This window comes from Bubalus kerabau, chromosome 2 (assembly GCF_029407905.1).
Source record: "Bubalus kerabau isolate K-KA32 ecotype Philippines breed swamp buffalo chromosome 2, PCC_UOA_SB_1v2, whole genome shotgun sequence".
Lineage (NCBI taxonomy): Eukaryota > Metazoa > Chordata > Mammalia > Artiodactyla > Bovidae > Bubalus > Bubalus kerabau.
The window spans coordinates 203,032,483-203,053,657 of NC_073625.1; the positions used below are offsets into that span (position 1 = coordinate 203,032,483).

Below are 21,175 nucleotides of genomic sequence, written 5' to 3' on the forward strand. Positions count from 1 at the left end.
CTACATACTTTTACAGGTGGTGGGGCTTCCAAACACTGAGCCCAACCCAGGGATTGAACCTGGGTCTCCTACATCATAGTCAGACGCTTTACCATCTGCGACATCAGCGAAGTCACGTAAATGTATTAACACGGCCTGAAATTGATGTTTAACTCCTTGGACTTGGAGCAGAATCAGTTCTTTCCTTTGCTGAGTGTTTATCATAAATAGAGATCTCCTCTTGCAGATAAAATATTTAAGCATCAGAATGGACCTCTCTTTATGACCTACAAATAACCATTCAACATTTAGTTGTTAAGCGATATGTGTTTTTCTTGGGATAGTTTTAATCCTTTGAGAGACATTTCATCTTTGAACATTTAGAAAGAATATACACCTATGCATGCTGGCATGTGGCAGGCGTTTCTTAAATATTTCTTGAATTTCTTCCATCAAGAAGTTATTTACACAAACCACCATTCTTAATTATTTGACAGGTTGCTGGAAAACCTTAAATCTGGGTTTCTCCCCACAATTGTATACCACTGAGCAACCTGAAAATGCATAGCACTTTTTACTTTGATGGAAAATTTAACATAAATTTGAGCACCCACTGTTTTTCACACACATCAGGCACTTTTTAAAAACATATATTAACACTTTAAATCCTTATTGATAGGAATAATCCTGTCAATAAGGTACAATTATGCCCATTTTACATATAAAAAAACCATGCAAGGGAATTATATATCTTGTCTGATTTACAAAATTAGAAGGTGGTATAACCAGGATTTAAATCCAGTGGGGTCTGATTCCAAAGTCCATATTTCCTCTGCAACATTATATTGCCTCCTGTGTATAGACCTTAAGTTTAACTCTATTCTAGTAACTTCTTCAAAATATTGAGACCTTTCTTGTTAATATGGGTTGACTTTATTAGCATCTTGGCCATATTTTCCATAGAGAAATGGTAATGTTTAACCTGATAAAGAGTTTTAAGTCCAGTGTTAGATTAGCTGGAAGTTAGTATGACAGAGGTTAATTTCTGATAAATGTAGGGGCAAGAAAGAATTCGAGTTGGGGCTATCTTGAAATATTCAGAAGGATGGATACAATAACAGGTTGACACATTTGCACTAATTTATCGATTTTGATGCTAAGAAATCTTTAACATAATTCCTTAGAAATTGGGATTTTGGCACAGAAATGTTTTGACAGGTCTTAACAGACAAAATAGACATTTTTAGTCTTTTTTTTTTTAACTAAAACCTGCTGAAGTTAGTGATTTCTCCCAACCCCTGAGCTTCTTGTGTGCTTAACTGCTCAGTCATGTCTGACTCTTTGTGACCCCACGGACCGGAGCCCACCAGGCTCCTCTGTCCACAGGATTCTCCAGGCAAGAATACTGGAGTGGGAAGCTGCTCCCTTCCCTGAGCATCTTACCTCCTGGCCGATCCCACAGGGATTGATGCTGAAACGTGGGCACACCTCATTCTTTCTCCCAGTTCCACAAACCCAGGTGGGTCCCAGGCCTTCTCGGGCTCCCTCCTGGTGGAGCCACTCGGCCATTCCCACTGTTAGACCAACAGCTACTGTTTAGGGCCAAATCCTCACATCTTTTCTGACTTTGAGATTCCTGATCCCGCCCCAGAGCGTGCAGCTCCTGGGAAGTTGAGTCCATCTGCACACTCTACTTCTTCTGTAAGACAAATCCCATCCCCAGGCCCCATCCTCTCTGGAATTCTGGTCAACAAAGCCTGATCTCTCATTACACTCTGTTGGTGCTTTACGGAGGGCAAGTCTCAGCGAGGAGGTAGAGATAAAGTGAGTCAGAAAGAAAAAAACAAATACCATATATTAATGCATACATGTGGACTCTAGAAACATTAGGTCCTGATGAACCTATGTTTGCAAAGCACAAATAGAGACACACAGAGAACGAATGTATGGACCCCGGGGTGGGGGATGAATTGAGAGGTTGGGATTGACATATATACACTGCTATGCATAAAACAGATAACTCCTAAGAAACTGTAGCCCAGGAGACTCTGCTCAGTGCTCGGTGGTGACCTAAATGGGAAGGAAATACAAAAAAGAGGAGAGAGATGTGCACATATAGCTGATTTGCTTTGCTGTACAGTAGAAACTAATGCAACCTTATAAAGCAAGTATACACCAATTAAAAAAAAAATACTATCTGACCAAGAAACCTCATCGAAATGGGAGTCACATATTCATGGACCATCTGGCTCTTCTCAGAAGGGCAGCAAGGGCTCGACACACAGCTCCTGGTTTTCTCTGTTGATTCTTTGTTCCTTGAATGGTCTCAAAATTTCTAATATCTATCGCTCTTAAAGCAACTAAAGAGCTGGGGTTCAGATTGGCTAGGAAATCCTCAATTACATTTCTAACATCTTTTTTGGAGTCTTTATTAATATAAATGTGTCACATTTAATATCCTAAAACTAATTTCAAATGATGGCTTTGGGGAAGAGACTAATATTCTCATAAAGGTTAACCCAGTTTTTTTTTTTTAATAGACTTACTTTTGAAATGTAATTGTTATTGTAATAAAACTATAAGGCCCTGACTTGATAGCTTATTCTATGAAATTATTAAAACAGTTTCATCATACCTACATAACTATGGGCTTCCCAGTCGCTGCTAGCAGAAAAGAACTGGCTGCCCCTGCAGGAGACATGAGAGGCGTGAGTTCGATCCCTGGGTCTGGAAGATCCTCTGAAGGAGGGCATGGCAACCCACTCCAGTATTCTTGCCTGGAGAATCCTGTGGACAGAGGAGCCTGGTGGGCTCCAGTCCATAAGGTCACACAGAGTCAGACACGACTAAAGCAACTTAGCACACACGCAACTCTACCCGACTATACCCAACTCTTAGAATAACACAGATGTTGAATAGAGTACAAAATAAAAGTTTTTGTCATAACTGGAATGGTAGCCAGCAAATTAAGTGTGGGTCAAAGGGGGTCTGTTTTTCATATTATTGAGTGTTTTTCAAAAGATATTTTTATTCTGATCAAGCCACATGGAATCGAAATGACTAAATCGGGATGCATCCTGCGGCAAAGTGGCTGCAGCGAAATGCCTGTGTCAGAATAACGTGCCACCGTCTAACTGGACGTGCACACGCTCTCGGCGCGTGGGACTCTCTCGGTGTGTAACACACTCTCGGCGTGTGGGACTCCCTCATCTCTCAGAGCTGTGTATATAGGGTCAGACACGTTTATGGCTGAATGAAGGCTTGTGGATAGTCTTCTAATGTAGGTAGAAACATGATCATTAGAGTGGGTTAATTAATTTACTTGGCTAATATTTGGTGAGTAACTACTATAGTCCAGGTTTCTTTCAATGATAACTTCTCCTGGGACTTCCCTGGAGTCCAGTGGTTAAGTCTGTGCTTCCCCTGGAGGGGGCACAGGTTCAGTCCCTGGTAGGGGGAACTCAGATCCCATAAGCTGTGTGGTGAGGCCAAAAAGAAAAAATATATATATATTTAAATTAATTCTATTATCAGCATCTAAGATCACTGACATCCTTTTAAAATAATTTATTCAATGTGAATCATGATTCATGAACTTAATTAAGTAAATTACAAGATATTTAAGAAGGAGAAGTGATATTCCATTCAATGTACTAAGTGTAACCACTAAATGGGTTAACTGTCTCAGTTAACTTACTGTATCAGGGAAGTCATGATACCTGCATGCTGCGCTAGAATCCATTTTATAAACAAGTCTCTCCCCTTCACCACGTATGAGCAGACAAAGCTTGAAGTACCCTTTGCTCATAGATTAAAATGTTTTAAATCATAGTTTCTTGTCTCTTCGAAAATTGGCAAGTCAAGGAATATGATATCAAGCATACAGGGTCAATGTGCTGAAAAGCAAGCTCATTATAAAATATAGATATCTTATCTAGCTAAATCGGCTTCAACTTACAGCCTTTATCTGAATAAAATTCCATGATTTTCACTTAGAAAAGTGGCTGTGATGCAGTGACCACGCAGGCGTGCGCCACTGACCCCGATCCACAGCCTGCAGGCTTGTAGGTGAGGAGGCCCCCGCCCCCGTGACGTGTGGCGTTGTCTCCTCAGCCTTGATGCACGCCCTGGTGTTCGGAAACGTGACGGCGATCATCCAGAGGATGTACTCCAGGTGGTCCCTCTATCACACCAGAACCAAGGATCTGAAGGACTTCATCCGTGTCCATCACCTGCCCCAGCAGCTCAAGCAGAGGATGCTGGAGTATTTCCAGACAACCTGGTCAGTCAACAATGGAATAGATTCCAATGAGGTAATGTGAATTTCTCCTGTTGACATTTTCAGGCAGAAAGCACATATTCTAAGGTAAAAGCAAGCGCTTTAGTGCAGGTCTAAGAAGTGAAGCACACACCTACCAACTTCTTTATCTCTTTGCGTTTAGCTTCTCATGACCCCCGCAGGGGTTCTTTTGTCTGGTCTTGCTTACGTTTCCATGATGTCACTGTGGACTGGCCAGTGTTTCACAGTAGCTTGCTACTTCGGTCAGTCAGGTAGACATATTTTCATGTGAGATGACCCTGTTTGAAGGAACCAATGGTTACGACAGTTGAATGGTATAATCATGGGCTATTACATTAATCAAGCTAAAGTTTACCTTTAGATCCAACAAAGTAAAAAATGCATTTTTCTGTAAACGTGTTATGTTTGGACTTCCAGAAACACCCTGGACCACCACTGTCTGTATCCTATAAGTCAAGCAGCCATCCCATCAACCTGCCAACAAAGCCAGCCATCAATATTTTTAAGTGCTTCTTTGGTTTTTCCTCTCTTCAGATGATCAGGACAGCCAAGGAAATTCTAGAGGGCCTAAACTCCATGTCTTCTGTCCCGAGTCAAGTGTCTTTGTGAGAAGCAGGCCGCAAGGAACAATGTGTTTCATTCTAGAGTCTTTTATTAATTGATTGTCTTTCTCCAGACTTATTAATAGCTGATGATTCAGGAGCACACGGCCCGGGTCACAGTCACAGAAATCCGGGATTATTCGTACATGTCGCTTCCTCTTCTGTCCTCTGACTGGTCAAACAGTGGGGAAAGGTCCCTGTGGTCCTACAGTCGGTCAGCGACACAGGACTGCTCCCCAGCTTGGTTCCTTCTTTCATCTTCTCTGGCAGCTTTTGAAGGACTTCCCAGACGAGCTCCGCTCCGACATCACCATGCACCTAAACAAGGAGATCTTGCAGCTGTCCCTGTTCGAGTGCGCCAGCCGGGGCTGCCTGCGGTCGCTGTCTCTGCACATCAAAACCTCCTTCTGCGCCCCCGGGGAGTACCTGCTGCGCCAGGGGGACGCTTTGCAGGCCATCTACTTCGTGTGCTCGGGCTCCATGGAGGTTCTTAAAGACAGCACGGTGCTGGCCATCCTCGGTAGGTCTTGTTGAAAGCTCCATGAAATTCTTCTCTGAAGCATGAATTAAGGAGATGAAAAGGGGGGAGAACTTGTGACTGAGAGAAGGAAAACAAGGGAAGAGTATGTCAATTCAGGACATGAGTTTAATCTGCAAGTTATTACTTTTGCTGTTATGCCCTGTGCTGTTATATGCAACACCTGTTTTGACTTTTACTAAAAAGCCATTTTTAATAAATATTGTCCCTATTTTACTAGTGAGTAAATAATAGTTAACTTAATTTCTCCCAATAACATGGCAAGAGAATGAACACTTCTGTTTGATCTGTTTGATCAAAGTTCTGTTTGATCCCTAAAGCCAGGTTATGAATGATGATGTACACTGCGTCTTGGTGAAATAGCTCCTGTTTTAAGAATGTTTCTGCATTTTTGTGGAGAATCCATTCAGAGAAGAACATTGAAAATTGTTTTTTCTGTGCCACAAATAACACAAAAATGAATGCATACTGAGCATAAGCCCTCGTAGCAATCATTAATGCGATACTGTCAAGGTGATGATTGGCTAATTTTCCTCCCTCAAACTCACAGGACAATTTGGGAAGATTCTGTATCACAAAGTTGACTCCAACTATTAAGGCGAAATCAGTGTTTATTGAAATGTAAACGTCAGCTAACAGCAGATGACATGCAGGGTTGATGTAGAAAAGTTCCTATCTATTGATACAATTTTATGTGTACCTCTTTTAAAAATCATTTTCATTTATTTTTTCAACTCATATTTCTTGAAGGCCTATGAATGAATCAGGTAAACAGGTAAACAATATATTTTGAACGCCAGTGCAGAACACCAATATTTAGAACTTATGTTAATTAAAAGTGGCTAATGCAGCATTTTAAATTTTTTTTAATTTCCATTTTCAAGAACCTAATTCTGTGGACATCTTAGCCCTTTACAAAATATTTTCACATGTGTGACCTTCGTTAAATTTTCCTCACACAAAGAGGCAGATGAGAGGTATTTTTTTTCCCAAGGTCAAAGCTAACCTAGGTCTTCAGACGCTCTATCCAGCGTACTTTACCCCTCTAAACAATGCCTTTTAAAAAATTAATTTATCTTTTAATTGAAAGCTAATTGCTTTACAGAATTTTGTTGTTTTCTGTCAAACCTCAGCATAAATCAGCCACAGGTATACATATATCCCCTCCCTCTTGAACCCCTCTGTCACCTCCCTCCCCATCCCACCCCTCTAGGTTGATACAGAGCCCCTGTTTGAGTTTCCTGAGCCATACAGCAAATTCCCGCTGGCTGTCTGTTTTACATATGGTGTTGTAAGTTTCCATGTTACTCTCTCCATACATCTCACCCTCTCCCCTCTCCCCGTGTCCAGAAGCCTGTTCTCTATGTCTTAAACAATGCCTTTAGTCTATATGACTGTTGTAAGTATGCAGTCAGTCGATTTTCACTATAAGCTTCAGGATGGGTTCTATTTTGGAAGAGAATACTGATTGCTTCCTTGACATGAGTGATGTGTTACATGTCCACTGTCCAGTTCCAATCTTGCAGCCCTTTTAGGTCTCTGTGATGAGCCCAGTTAGAGGTGCAGAGATGGAGGCAGCTAGGGGAGAAACACCGATGTGCTTTCCACTGCTTCCTGATGATTTCCGTTGACCTCTTAATCAGAGGAGAGCTGGGGCTTGCCTTCCAAAGTTTGGATTCAACTCTTGATTCACCCCTATATTTTTCTCCTTTTTTTTTTTTTTTGATTTGGACCATTAAAAAAATCTTTATTGAATTTGTTACAATATTGCTTCTCTTTCATGTTTTGACTTTTGGGCCACAAGGCATGTGGGATCTTCACTCCCTGACCGGGGATGGAATTGGCACCTGCTGCCGTGCAGGGTGGAGCCTCAACCACTGGACTGTTGGGGAGTCCATGGTTTTCTCCTTGATAGAAAGGCATGGAAGGGTGACTAAATAAAATAGCAACAAGCTGACCTTGGTGTGGCCAGCTTGTTATCAGTGTGAGGGTGAGATTCTATATATGTGTGTTTTTCAAGAGGAGAATTGAACACTCTTTCCTGCCCATTTATCAACCCGGTGAAGTTAAAAACCAGTCATTCAATCACTTTTTATTCCAAATTAAAAGTGAGAATCCTTTGAAAATTTGCTTCGAAAACCTCGCTCCAAGTATGAAGTATTTTTCTGTGGGTTTCCGCAGCTCCGCTGTGGGTTCTGTGGCCTGTGGACACAGTCCGCTTTTCAAAGGGCATTTAGTGCCGTTCGCATCAACACGGACGGACCCAGAGTTCGTCATACTGAGTGAAATAAGTCAAAGAAATAAATATCATAGGATATCATTTATATGTGGAATCTTAAAAAAAAAAAAACAACTGGTACAGATGACCTTATTTACAAAACAGAGACACCCACGTAGAAAACAAACTTACTGTTACCGGGCGAAAAGGGAAGGAGGGATGAGTCGGGAGCCTGAGAGTGACAGGAACACTGCCGTGTATAAAATAGACACCATGAGGGCCCGCTGTGCCGCTCAGGGGACTGTCCAGTGCTCTGCAGTGACGCGCACGGGAAGGAAATCCAAACGAGTGGATGTGCGAACACGTATGACTGATTCATTCTGCTGTCCCTGAAACTAGCACAACGGTGTAAAACAACTAATTAATCAAAATAAAAATAACAGGGTTTAGTATTTTTCTAGCAACTTATGGTTTGATATACACAGAAGTAAATTGATCCAGCATTTTCAGATGTATATATTATGGGTTTTTCCATAATTGTAGTGAATGTTTAAATCTGGTAACTAGCAACTGCTCCAGGAATGGAATATGAGGGCGTTATCCCTGACATTACGTCACAGTAGTACAAATTTGACAGCTTCTATGTAAATACTATTGTTTGTAATACATGATTCCGCCAGATTTTCTTCTTTCAAAAAAAACTTCCGAAAGAAAGTGAAAGTGAAGTTGCTCAGTTGTGTCCAACTCTTTGTGACCCCATGGACTGTAACCTGACAGGCTCCTCCATCCATGGGATTTTCCAGACAAGAATACCAGAATAGGTTGCCATTTCCTTCTCCCACCCAGGGATCGAACTCAGGTCTCCTGCATTGCAGGCAGACTCTTTACCGTCTGAGCCACCGGGGAATCCTGGTGGCCCATACTAACAGCTAAAAGATTAAGCCATTGGCTTGTGCCCTGGCCCTGGTTTCCTCCATAACTTGAGCTTCCCAAATTTAACATTTCATATCTTTGCTGGTACCCTGTACCTCTCAAAAGTGATTTAAATCCACATGGCCCTTCTAAACATGCCTATGTGGTATTGGGACCCAGCCCAAACAAATATAATAAATTATTAATATTTTCTCTCTGTGGTTAACATTATCTCAATGGAGATCAACTATTTTACTTTCCCTATGGTAATATCATCTTATCGGCCAATATAAATCAATATTGACTCTGATAAACTTTAGCACATTGCTTAAATATAGCTATTTAATACATGTTCACTCTGCCAGCAAAATGAATTAATACATAATATCGTAAGGGAAACCTATCACCAAGCACCTGTCAAGCCAAAATTTATTCAAGCAATTCCATTGTCCAGTCAATTCTTGAAGGCATTTCTTAATCTGATGCAGTTGACAGAGAGGCAGGGATTTGTTACAGGGATAGAATTTGTTTGCCTGTGCACCTTCATTTCATGTCCCAGTAACTGTTTTCCCACCAATGTCTTCACTGTGATTTAAAAGAAGACAAAAAGCTCCAGTAAATGCACTGCTCACAGATGGCATTAGTCTGCCTAATTATAATTAAACATAAGTTATGGCTCTAACCAGGAAAGTTTGCAGATGCCTCCCATCAACTTTTTTTCCCCCCAGTGGAAAGATAACTGATTAGTAAATATCAGAAACAATTCTGAGTAATAGAGACCATGCTGCTGTGCTGGGCTTAGTCACTCAGTCACATCTGGCTCTTTGCGACCCCATGGACTGCAGCCCACCAATCTCCACTGTCCATGAGGATTCCCCAGGCAAGAACACGGGAGTGGGTTGCCATGTCCCCCTCAGGGGATCTTCCCAACCCAGGGATCAAACCCAGGTCTCCCGCATTGCAGGTGGATTCTTTACCAGCTGAGCCACCAGGGAAGCCCAAGAATACTGGAGAGGGTAGCCTATCTCTTCTCCAGGGGAACTTCCCAACCCAGGAATCGAACTGGGGTCTCCTGCACTGCAGGTGGATTCTTTACCAGCTGAGCCACCAGGAAGCCCAAGAATACTGGAGTGGGTAGCCTATCTCTTCTCCAGGAGATCTTCCTGACCCAGGAATCGAACCGGGATCTCCTGCACTGCAGGCGGATTCTTTACTAACTGGGCTACCTGGGAAACCCCAACAGAGACTGTAAGGGTCCACAAAAACCTTCCCTTCTTTTAGAAATAAGGATACTAAAACCCAGAGTAATTAAGAAACTTAGATCTAGGCTATAAATCTAGAGAAGTGAGTAATCCACAAAGTTGTAAAATTAGTGAGGGTGAAAATTGGGCTCCACACAAGGCCTGGCACACATGTCAGTGATCTATAAATATTCACTGAATAAATAAAAAACCAGAATTCTTGAATGCCAAGTTAGCAAGATGCTGGGGCCTTTGTGGCTGAAATCACCATTCTGTGGCCACTCAAGGTACAAGAGTAGGGTGACCCTAAAGTTTTTCCAAACACAAGTAGAAAATGTGAATTCTCACCATGGCAGCTTGGTGCATCAAAGTAAATTCTCCTCAGGTGTACAAAACTCGGGGCTTCCCCAGAGGCTCAGCAGTACAGAATCTGCCTGCAGTGCAGGAGACCCAGGTTTGATCCCTGGGTGGGGAAGATCCCCAGAGGAGGGCACGGCAACCCACTCCAGCCTTCTTGCCTGGAGGGTCCCGTGCACAGAGGAGCCTAGGGGGCTGCAGTCCATGGGGTCACACGGAGCTGGTTGTGAGCTGGAGTGACTGAGCAGCACAGCATACGAAGCTTGAGCATTTGCTGTACTCAGTCCAACCTGGCTATGTTTACATTTTACACCAGTACCCAGCTTTGAATCTTTGAGCAGCAATTTAGATTTCTAACAAAACATGCAAGAAAAGAGAAATCGCCAAGTCAGTATTGGTGACAATCGATTCCTCAGCACCACGCGGCTGTTTATTCTCTCAGTGTCTATAAATGTAGAGTTTAGTCTTTTTTCTTCTGCCAAATAGGCTCAATTTCAAGGTTTTAAAAAGATAATACCTAGATATAATTCAATAATTTGAGTTTTTGGTCTGCCACAAATACTTATGAATACAGATATTCATGGATAAGTTGGCGATTGAAGCCTGCTGCATGCCAGAAACTGCTTCCAGAAATTCTCAGTCAAATAAAAAAATAAACATTTAGAAGTTTAAAAATTAATTGAATGAAGAATGGTTGGGACAGTTTGTTCTACAGCATTCCAAAGACATTATTTGCTTGGTGGGTTTTGGCTGGCAAAATGTTGGTTGTTGGTTCTCTACAAAATGGAACAAAGTGACCATTTGGAAAAAAATAAAGCGCAGGCATGATGATGTTTGAGGACAAAGATAAAGCAGAAACTCCTGCGTTGCAGTCTTGAGTCCAAGGCCAGTGTTCTTTGTGAACTTGGTCGTATGACCTCAGCTTTTAACCTAAGTTTGTCTGAGAACTGAATGGATTTTCTTTCTGATTTCTGGACGCCGAGTGCATTAATGGCTCTGTCTAAAATGAAGCTGACGCTGTAATCAGCTCTTTGCCAGCACTTACGATCATGCTCACCTTCCTGCTAGGTTAGACTGATTCAAATCAAGTTCAAGATTTTAGAGATTCAGAGAAAGTGCCCAATATTATCTAATCAGCAAACTCAAGGAGGTAAGCTGGTTCCCAGTTGAAAACCGATGGGCAGAGGTTTTACAGACAAATATCAGAGGTGCTGGGGTGAGAGAGAGTGTGAACAGACTAGTGTCAGACCCTTCTCCCCACAGGGGAAGGGCTCATAGTTTTTATTTATTCATTTTCTTTTTTTGCTGGAGAAAATGGGATTTTCACACGGTCACGGAGCATTAAAACTATGACCCGTGTTTCACATTTTGTGCAGTACATTCACTGTCCGCAGTGCCCAGAAGTTGTCTTTGCCTCTTGATGCTCCTCCTTCACACCCGCCCCCTGTCTTGCAGAGGTGTTCAGAGATAAATAAAACAACTTGAGTGTATTAGAAAGCAGATGGTGATGCTTATATTATTGTCCAAAGTACTAGAATCGACATGATTAATAATTAACCTCTTGATGGCCTTACTTCAAGATCCCAAAGTATTTTTACTCAGAAAAACTGCACTGTTATTATTTCCTTTGAATAGTCAAAGCAGCTGTAACCAAAATCGTCAACTGCTTTGTCTAAAGTCATTTACCAAATCCTTCGGGGGACTGATGTGAGCCCATGTGTGACCTACAATTTCTAACTCCCAGTCTCCTAGGCTTTATTCTCAAGATGAGTGTTCTCGACTAGGTGTGGTTCAGATTGCCAAGGGACCTTTGGCAATGTCTGCAGATATTTGGGGTTGTTATCTCTGGGGGTGGGTGATGTGAGATGCACTAAACATTCCACCCTGTACCCAATGCTCCCCCCACCAGCACAGAATGATGGGGCCCCAAATCTCAACCCTGCCCAGGCTGAGAAACCCTGCCCCAGATAAAGGTTGCTCTTTTCTTTGAGCGTAATTTCAGAGAAATGAAGCCTGTAAATCAAATGATGTCTTTCAAGCGACGTGTCTCTTTTCTCCCTGTTTCAAGGGAAAGGGGATTTAATTGGAGCCAATCTATCAATTAAGGACCAAGTGATCAAGACCAACGCGGATGTGAAGGCGCTAACCTACTGTGATCTCCAGTGTATCATCCTCAAAGGACTCTTTGAAGTGCTGGACCTTTACCCAGAATATGCTCATAAATTTGTGGAAGACATTCAGCATGACCTCACATACAACCTTCGAGAAGGTCACGAGAGTGATGTAAGTCTCCCTTCTAATTACTGCTGAGATCCAAACACACGGGGCCTGGAGATCATTTATAACAGCAAAGAACATGTTCTGACCTCACTTCAAAAAGTCTCTGAGCAGATAAGGTGGGACTGTTCAGTCACTAATTGAGCAATTAGGTAATTAGCCAGGAGTCAAACCGGGAGCATGTTATCAATATTTTAGAAAAGTAGGATTTATGGAGGAGTTCTCTTAATTTTTTTCTTGTTTATTTTCATTTGCTTATAACCAGGATGAATGTCGGGGGCATATAATATTTAGCTAGAGAGGTGTGATTTCTCCCGAACTTAAAGATTTCCAGATAGGGCGTATGGTTCAGAGTTTGCTACATGGGGGTGTATTCCCTACGCCACTGGCTTGACGTGCATTTTGCTTAAGAATATCTTTTTATTTGTTAACCATGACTCAAAACAGTCTGTCTTAAAATGAGTAAATATGTATGAAAGGATTCAAACCAAAGATTGTCACCCTGGAAGCATAATGGACATTTTATGAAATTATATATTTGCTACATGCTTCAGTTTATACAAACAGCTTTCCTGTCAAAATATGTACCAAACTGTGTCCTGTGATTAAGCTGCTCGTGAACATGACTTCATTAAATGTGTCAGAGAGACAAATGACTTAATAGGAATGATTGTTGGAAGGCAGGCCAGAGTGTGTATCGCTCTCTATCAGCAGACGCCTTCATCTGCTGCCTTGAGCTCTGCCCCAGAGACTTGCTGGTCTCGATTTTTTTCCCTAAGGGTTTAAGAAGCGAGGCTCTTGTTTTGACTAACCCATATTGTGGGGACATCGTCATCAGCATTCTCCAAACTGTCGGTAAAGAAGGAATCCAAGTTGTTTGACTTCCTCTTGGTTGAGGACATCAAATGACAGACAGAACATGGATGGTGCCCCCTTCTGAAGCTCAGGATTACCAGTTTTGAACGCGTGCATCTCTCCATGGATGGAGGCAAATGGCAAAGGAGGTGGAAATATTTATTTCAAAACTTTTTGTGTTGAGGACTCTGTCAGTGTAAAGCGCTTTATTCAGTGCCGAAAGCCTCTGTTGAAGCTAAGTGTCAGGTTTTACAGGACAGAAAACAGATGCAGAATGGTTAAGTAACGTGTGTGATCACACACACAGCTCCTCTGGCCATGGAAATTTCCAGGCAAGGATACTGGAGTGGGTTGCCATGGGTTATATAGCAACCCACCTATATATATCCTCTTCCAGGGGATCTTCCCGACCCAGGGATTGAACCCGCGCCTCCGGCACTGGCAGTCAGGTTCTTTACCACTAGCAGAGAGAGAGCCAACGTGTCCTCAGCATGGACAAAGGGAAAATATTGGCTCTCAACCCCAAGATTCGTTTCATTCAATTACTTTTAAAGAGCCGTACCTTTAATCCATTTTTAATTCTCCTTTTGTCTTTGCCGAAACATTCATCACAGTGATTTTAAGCCTCCAGCGTCTGAAAGGCCAATGAGACTCTTTTCTTTATCTGTTATTTTTTGGGGGAGGGGTTGTTTTTTTGTTTTTGAGGTCACTTTCCTTCCCCTGCTATTTTTCAAACAGATATCATGACTTTGCTTCAATGTAGATGTTGTTTACGAAAAAAGTAAAGTCGCTCAGTCGTGTCCGACTCTTTGCAACCCCATGGACTGTAGCCCCCCAGGCTCCTCCATCCATGGGATTTTCCAGGCAAGAATACGGGAGTGGGTTGCCATTTTCTTCTCCAGAGGATCTTCCTGACCCAGGAATCGAACCCAGGTCTCCCACACTGCAGGCAGACTCTTTACCATCTGAGCCACTCTTGAAAAAAGCGTTCGTATTATTTTCCTTCTAATAGGGTTATGTTTTCCTGGGACAGGCAGAGCACCCAACAAATCGCTTTCACCCTGCCTACAGTTCCTCCTAGGCTTTGTTAGGTTGATCTGCTTCAGTTTTGCCCCGACCCTGGTGGTACAGCTCTCACCCCTAAGACATGTTTCGGAATCTCTGCTAAAATCCCTGGGTGTTGCCCAAAGCTCCTCCTATTTGACACGCCTTTCCTGCAGCCTGAGCCTCCCCGAGCATCACGAGGGAACCGAATCCCTGGGCTCCTTGGAGACTGCCCCGTGCCCCTAAGTGAGGAGCTGGCTGACCCCTGGGGGCCAGCACAGGAGGGGGCCTCCTCCCTGGGATTCACTCCTCAGATCCTGGGAGTTTGGGGACAAATGGATTGCTCTCCTCCAGGAAGACTGCTCCTCTCTCTCCTACTCTCTGCCGCCCCACAGTGAAGCAATAGATTCCCTCAGAAAAACGCTTAGATAAACATGACCTTCAGGGCTTCCCTGGTGGCTCGGCTGGTAAAGAATCCACCTGCAATGTGGGAGACCTGGGTTCGATCCCTGGGGGAGGAAGTTCCCTTGGAGAGGGGAAAGGCTCCCCAAAGTGGATTCTGGCCTACATACTGATGGACTTCCATTTTCTCAGGGGTCATAGCCCTTCAAGTCTGACCTGAGTTGGTTGTTCTCCATTGCTTTTAAACAGTTATTTTCATGTGTTTTGTCCAGCTTTATAATTATTTTTAGTTCAATACTAGCTATTTCACTATGGCTGAAACAAAAACTTATGCTTCTATACAGAGGACCCCTCTGAGCTACATTTTTAAGGGCAAATGGGAACTGGAGCTCTGAAATCTTTATTTTTTATAGTTCCTAATCTTGTATCACTCAGAATTTACATTTACACTATATTCAAGATTCTGGTAGCTCAGTTGGTAAAGAATCCACCTGCAATGCAGGAGACCATCTGAAACACAGGAAACCTGGGTTCTGTCTGTGGGTTGGGAAGATCCCCTGGAGGACGGCATGGCAGCCCACTCCCGTGTTCCTGCCTGGGGAATCCATGGAAGAGGAGCCTGGTGGGCTACAGTCCATGGAGTCGCAAAGAGTCCCACATGACTCAGTGACAAAACCACCGAGATCCTGGGTTGCTATGCCTTTTACAGGCTAGATAAATTTGGACCATACTTACCAATAATTTTATAATCCTGGGGAGATTAAAACTAGTCTAAAAATAGTCTAATAGGCTAAAAATAGTCTTGTGCTATTTTTTTAATTGGGGTATAATTGCTTTTCAATGTTGTATTAGTTTCTGCTGTATGTATACATTTATCCCCTCCCTCTGTCTCTTTCCCATTGATGCATATGTATAGAATCTTGTGCTATTTCTAAGGATACTGTGACTTTGGCGGGGTGTGGGGCTTCTATTCTGACGATTACCTATGATCATGGCTGCAACTGCTCCCGTGTCAGACCAAGGTGGACCCAGCCCCTGTCCTTAGTTTCCACACCCACACAGGCAAAAGTATCCAATCACACAGAGTTTCCAGTGGGTTGAATCCTTTGTGAAAGTTTGGTCTAGGGATTCTAGAAGGAGGAACATTTGCATCATGGAAATGCAAACAGTGTAGATATAACTTCACTCTATCCTTGCCCTTAAAGCGCCTATGGCCCCTCTGCCACGCCGTTCAGCCCTTGATTTCTGCTTTCCCCTCCTCTCCTATCTTCATCCTCTGCCTTCATCCCCAGATTCCCCACTGTGTCTGATAGGATTTAAGTCTCTCTCTGATTGGTTTGTGTCTTTCTGATCTTGCCTTCTGGATGTACCTTCTCTCACAAGTGCTCATAAAGTATCAGGTGACAGAGAGTGTTACCAGAATATCTGGATAAAGAGTGGACTGATCATCAACCCGTTTTGAAATAAAAACAAAGTGTTTTAAGAGATAGTCGAAAGTTATGCATGTCACAGTGAGCTATGAATCTAGAACTCTGATAAACTGTGTAACTTTAGAATGGCAGCTCATCCAGTTAATTAAAATGTATAAAACGTGTTCTGAGTTTGTGAAAAGGCAAGCTAGGACTTTCTGACCTCGTGCTAATTACTCATTTTATGCACTCTGTGCATTTTATATGTTTGTCCTTATTTGTATCTCCTGATGAGCCCAATAATGACATAGATTAATTCAGCTATTTCTGTCTATGGAGATTATGAGAAATTTGCTTCACAGCTTCTCATGGTAAACCCTATAAAACTGGTTTTAGCACAGACTCATCAGTTGTTGGTTGTGAAATTTAGTTTGCCTTAACGTTAGAATTCAGTCATAACTAATGACTGAAGAGTATCTAAAATAAGGTTTCCAAAGTTAGTAGTGCTAATACACGGAAGATCAGATATTGACATGGTCGCACGTAGACACCTTCTGGGTGTGAACGTAACGGACTCTGACCTGCTGGTGTGGCTGTGGAGCAACGAATGCCAATGCCTGTTTTACCTTACCAGGGGTAAGAAACTCATTTCGATGAAACTCATTTTTTTTTTAATTTTTTTTGGCTGTGCCGCATGGCATACAGGGATCTTAGTTCTCTAACCAGGGATCAAACCCATGCCCCCTGCAGTGGACGCATGGATTCCTAACCACTGGATTGCCAGGGAGGTCCTGAAATGTTTTGCCATTTTTTTAGTTGAAGTATCGGAGAAGGCACTGGCAACCCACTCCAGGACTCTTGCCTGGAAAATCCCATGGACGGAGGAGCCTGGTAGGCTGCAGTCCATGGGGTCGCTAAGAGTCGGACACAACTGAGCGGCTTCACTTTCACTTTTCACTTTCATGCATGGGAGAAGGAAATGACAACCCACTCCAGTGTTCTTGCCTGGAGAATCCCAGAGACGGGGGAGCCTGGTGGGCTTCTGTCTATGGGGTCGCACAGAGTCGGACACGACTGAAGCAACTTAGCAGCAGCAGTAATTGAATTATAGCTGACTTACAATGTTTCAGACGTACAACAATCCCAGTACAGCTGTGATTCAGCCTCACATATGCACGTGTTCTTTTTCGGGTTCTTTTCCAGCGTAGGGCACCATGTGACACTGAGTGCGGCCCCCTGGCTCTGCAGCAGGGCCTTGTGGTTGATTGGTTTCATATCTGACACAGTGTGTTTGTTAATCCCAGACTCCTAACTTAGCCCTCCCCACCTTCCCCTTGGTCGCCCTAGTGTGTTTTCTGTCTCTGTGTTTCTGTTTTGTAAACACGTTCATTTTTTTAGATTGCACACATAAGCGATGTCATATGATAACCTCCAGGTTCATCCATGTTGCTGCGAATGGCGTTACTTTATTCATTTTTGTGGCTGAGTAGTATTCTGTTGTGTATATGTGCCACATCTTTTTTATCCATTCCTCTGTTGATGGACATTTGGGTTGCTCCCGAATCTTGGCTATTGTAAATGGTGCTGCTGTGAACGCTGAGGTGCATGTATCTTTTTGAGTTAGGGTTTCATCTTTTCCAGATCCATGCCGAGGAGCGGGGTTGCCGGATCTGACTCTGTTTAGTTTTTAAGGAGCCCTCTTTCTCTTCTCTACGGTGGCTGCACCCAGTCACAGCCACACCAGCAGTGTGGGTGGGCTCCCTTTTCTCCACACCCTCTTTACCACTTACTGACTGCAGTTTTTTCATGATGGTCGTTCTCATTGCTGTGAGATGATACCTCATTGTAGTTTTGATTTGCATTTCTCTAATAATCAGTGATATTGAGACTCTGTGTGTGCGCACTGGCCATCAGTGTGTCTTCTTTGGAGACATGTTTATTTAGGTCTTCTGACCATTTCTTTGACGGGAAGCTTATTACATTTTAAGTGTGTTGGTTACTCCATTTTTTCCCTCAGTTTTCTATTATTTCATATAATCTGATCAGCATAAAAAGTAGTCTCCTCCTTCAGTCTCCCGTCTCTCTAGTAACAGGAGAGAGAGCTCCCTAGGGTCCTGAGGGTCAGGGGCCTCTGGGTGAAGGTGCTGAAAGTGCCATCTCCACGAGAGCACAAGAGGTTACCCCGAAGTTTAGAGCAGATTCCTGAACAGAGACAAGGGAGCCTGGAGGAGCACCCATGTTTAGCAGCCCCTCTCCACTTTTGACGTCTTCGGTGCTACGGGGGTAGTTTATGGTGGGTTGATCCATCACAATACTCCAACCCCCTGAGCAATACACTCTCTACACACCAAGCACCAGGCATCAGCCGTGTAGCTACATAACTGCACACCCCATAATCTTGACTCCTGAGTGAAACAAGCACATGTATAGACACAATTAATGGAAAGCTTCCCAGAGTGGTTACATGCATTAGATAACACCTGTATGTTAAACATAATTAAATATAAAAGTTTCATACTAACGAAGAGTCAACTTGCTCTCACCCCCCTGTAGGCGGTGTATAGAGGGGAGTTACACGCTGAGACGTTTCTCCCTGACCATGACCAAAGACAAGTGATGTAATGGTTCTCCATGCATCTATTCTTTTTCTTTAAATTGAGTTATAATTAACAAACAATATTAAATTAAGATGTGCAACATAGTGATTCAATATTTTTAGATCTTATGAAATGATCACTACAGTAAATCATCCAGCACCGTACAAAGCTGTTACAATATTATTGGCTGTAAGTCCGTAAGTATAATGATATATCCCTGCGACTTATTCATTTTGTCGCCAGAAGTTTGGTTTTGTTTTGTTTTTTTCACGTAGCCAGGAGTGTTTCCCTCTCAGCCCCTCTCACCTACTTTACTCCCCACCCAAACCCGAACCCTCTCCCCTCTGGCAACCACCGGTGTGTTTCTGTTTTATTCCGTTTTGGTTTTTTGTATTGTCGTTTAGGTTCTACCTGTAAGACTCAAACGGAGCGTGTTTTCCTGCCTGACTTATTTCACATAGCGAAATACTCTGCAGGTTCGCCGTGCTGCGGCAAGCGCCAGGGTTTGATCATTTTTCTGCCCAGTATGCTCCCCGCGCAGCACGCCGCGCCCTCCTCGTCCATCCACCTGTCGCTGGACGCCAGGCTGCTTGCGTGTCTCGGTTGTAGTAAGCAGCGCGCAGTGATTACAGGGCGCATGGATCTGTCCACACCCGTGTTTTCATCTTCTTCAGATAAATACTCAGAATTGTTGGGTCGTGCACAGCTGAGCACACACACGTATTTCTGTTCTACGTTCTTTGAGGAGCTTCCACACCGTTTTCTTTAGTGGCCATATTTACATTTAATTTCCGCCAGCAGCACCTGCGGGCTCCTCTCCTCCACAGCCTCGCCAACACCTGCCATTTGTTGTCTCCTTTAATGACGGGCATTCTTACAGGCGTGGGCTGTAGCTCATTACCCCAGTGAGTTATTTGAGCATCTTTTCAGGTGCCTGTTGGCCTTCTGCATGCCTTCTTTGGAAAAGTATTTTACGTCTTTTGCCCATTTCTTAATTGGGATGTTTGGGGTTTTGAAATTGAGTTATATAAATCCCTTCTATATTTTTGTATCAACCCTTTCTTGGATATGTAATTTACAAACGCCTTCTCCCGCTCAGTGTTTGTCTCTTGGTTTTGTTGATGGTCTCCTCCCACGTGAGAGCTTCTTAGTGCAGCGCGGTCCCATTTGTTTACTTTCGCTTTTGTTTCCTTTGCCTGAGGAGACACATCCAAAAAACACACTGCTAAGATCAGTGTCAAAGAAGCTCCTGCCTGTTTCCTTCCAGGAGCTCTAGGTCCTACATTTAAATCTTTAGTCCATTTTTGTATAAGGTATAAAACAGTGATCCGATTTCATTCTTTTGCATGTAGCTATCCACTTTGCCCAATACCATTTTTTGAAGAGACCTTTTCCCTGTTGAATAATCCCTCCTCCTTTGTCATAGATTAATTGACCATATGAGTGTGGCTGACCCCTGGCTCTCCACTCTGCTCCACTGAGCTTTATGTCTGCTTCTGGGCCAGGACCGTGCTCTTTGAGTACTAGGTCTCTAGCATAATTTCAGTCTGGGAGCATGATTATCTTTAGCTTTGTTCCTCTTTCTCAAAATTGCTTTGGTTGTTTGAGACTTTTTGTGGTTCCAAAAAAATTTTAGGATGTTTTTATTCTAGTTTTGTGGAAAATGTCACTGATATTCTGATAGGGAGTGCACTGAATCTGCAGGTTGCTTTACGCAGTGTGACCATTTTAATGACATCAATTCTTCCCGTCCACGTTATTGTTGTTGTTTCGTTGCTAAGTCGTGTCTGTTTTGCAACCCCGTGGCCTGCAGCCCACCAGGCTCCTCCGTCAGAGATCTTCCAGGCAACAATACTGGGGTGGGTTGCCATTTCCTTCTCCAGGGGATCTTCCCAACCCAGGGATTGAGCCTGCATCTCCTGCATTGATAGGTGGATTCTTTACCACTGAGCTGCCAGGGAAGCCCCCATCAATCCTTGAGCACAATATAATTTTCCACTTGTTCATGTCATCTTTCTTTCCTCAATGTACAATTTTCAGAACACAAGTCTTTTACCTCCTTGGTTAAATTTATCCCTAAGTATTTTGTTCTCTTTCTTGCAGGTATAAATGGGATTGTTTTCTTTATTTCTCTTTCTGATAGTTTCTTATCAGTGTATAGAAATGCAATAGATTTCTGTATATTAATTTTGTATCTTGCTACTTTACTTATTTATTAGTTCTAACAGCTTCTGGGGGGACAGTTCTATATATAGTACATGCTACCTAGAAATGCTGACAATTATACGTCTTCTTTAATTTGGATGACTTTTTTTTTCCTTATCTGATTGCCGTAGCTAAGACTTCCAACACTAAGTTAAATAAAACATGAGAGTGGGCGTTCTTGTTTTGTTCTCTGGCTTAGAAGGAAACCTTTCAGCTTTATACCAGAGTATGGTGTAAGC

General features: G+C 42.9%; 1 protein-coding gene across 1 annotated transcript in view; it reads left to right on the forward strand.

The window, feature by feature from the left end:
* The window catches only part of KCNH8 (potassium voltage-gated channel subfamily H member 8), a 479,646-nt gene that overhangs the window by 384,424 nt on the left and 74,047 nt on the right, over nucleotides 1-21,175 (forward strand). Inside the window, exons 9-11 of the mRNA XM_055570028.1 lie at nucleotides 4,093-4,292; nucleotides 5,152-5,401; nucleotides 12,216-12,430. Of these exons, the coding sequence (XP_055426003.1) occupies nucleotides 4,093-4,292; nucleotides 5,152-5,401; nucleotides 12,216-12,430 (665 nt within the window). The remainder of the gene's footprint in view (nucleotides 1-4,092; nucleotides 4,293-5,151; nucleotides 5,402-12,215; nucleotides 12,431-21,175) is intronic.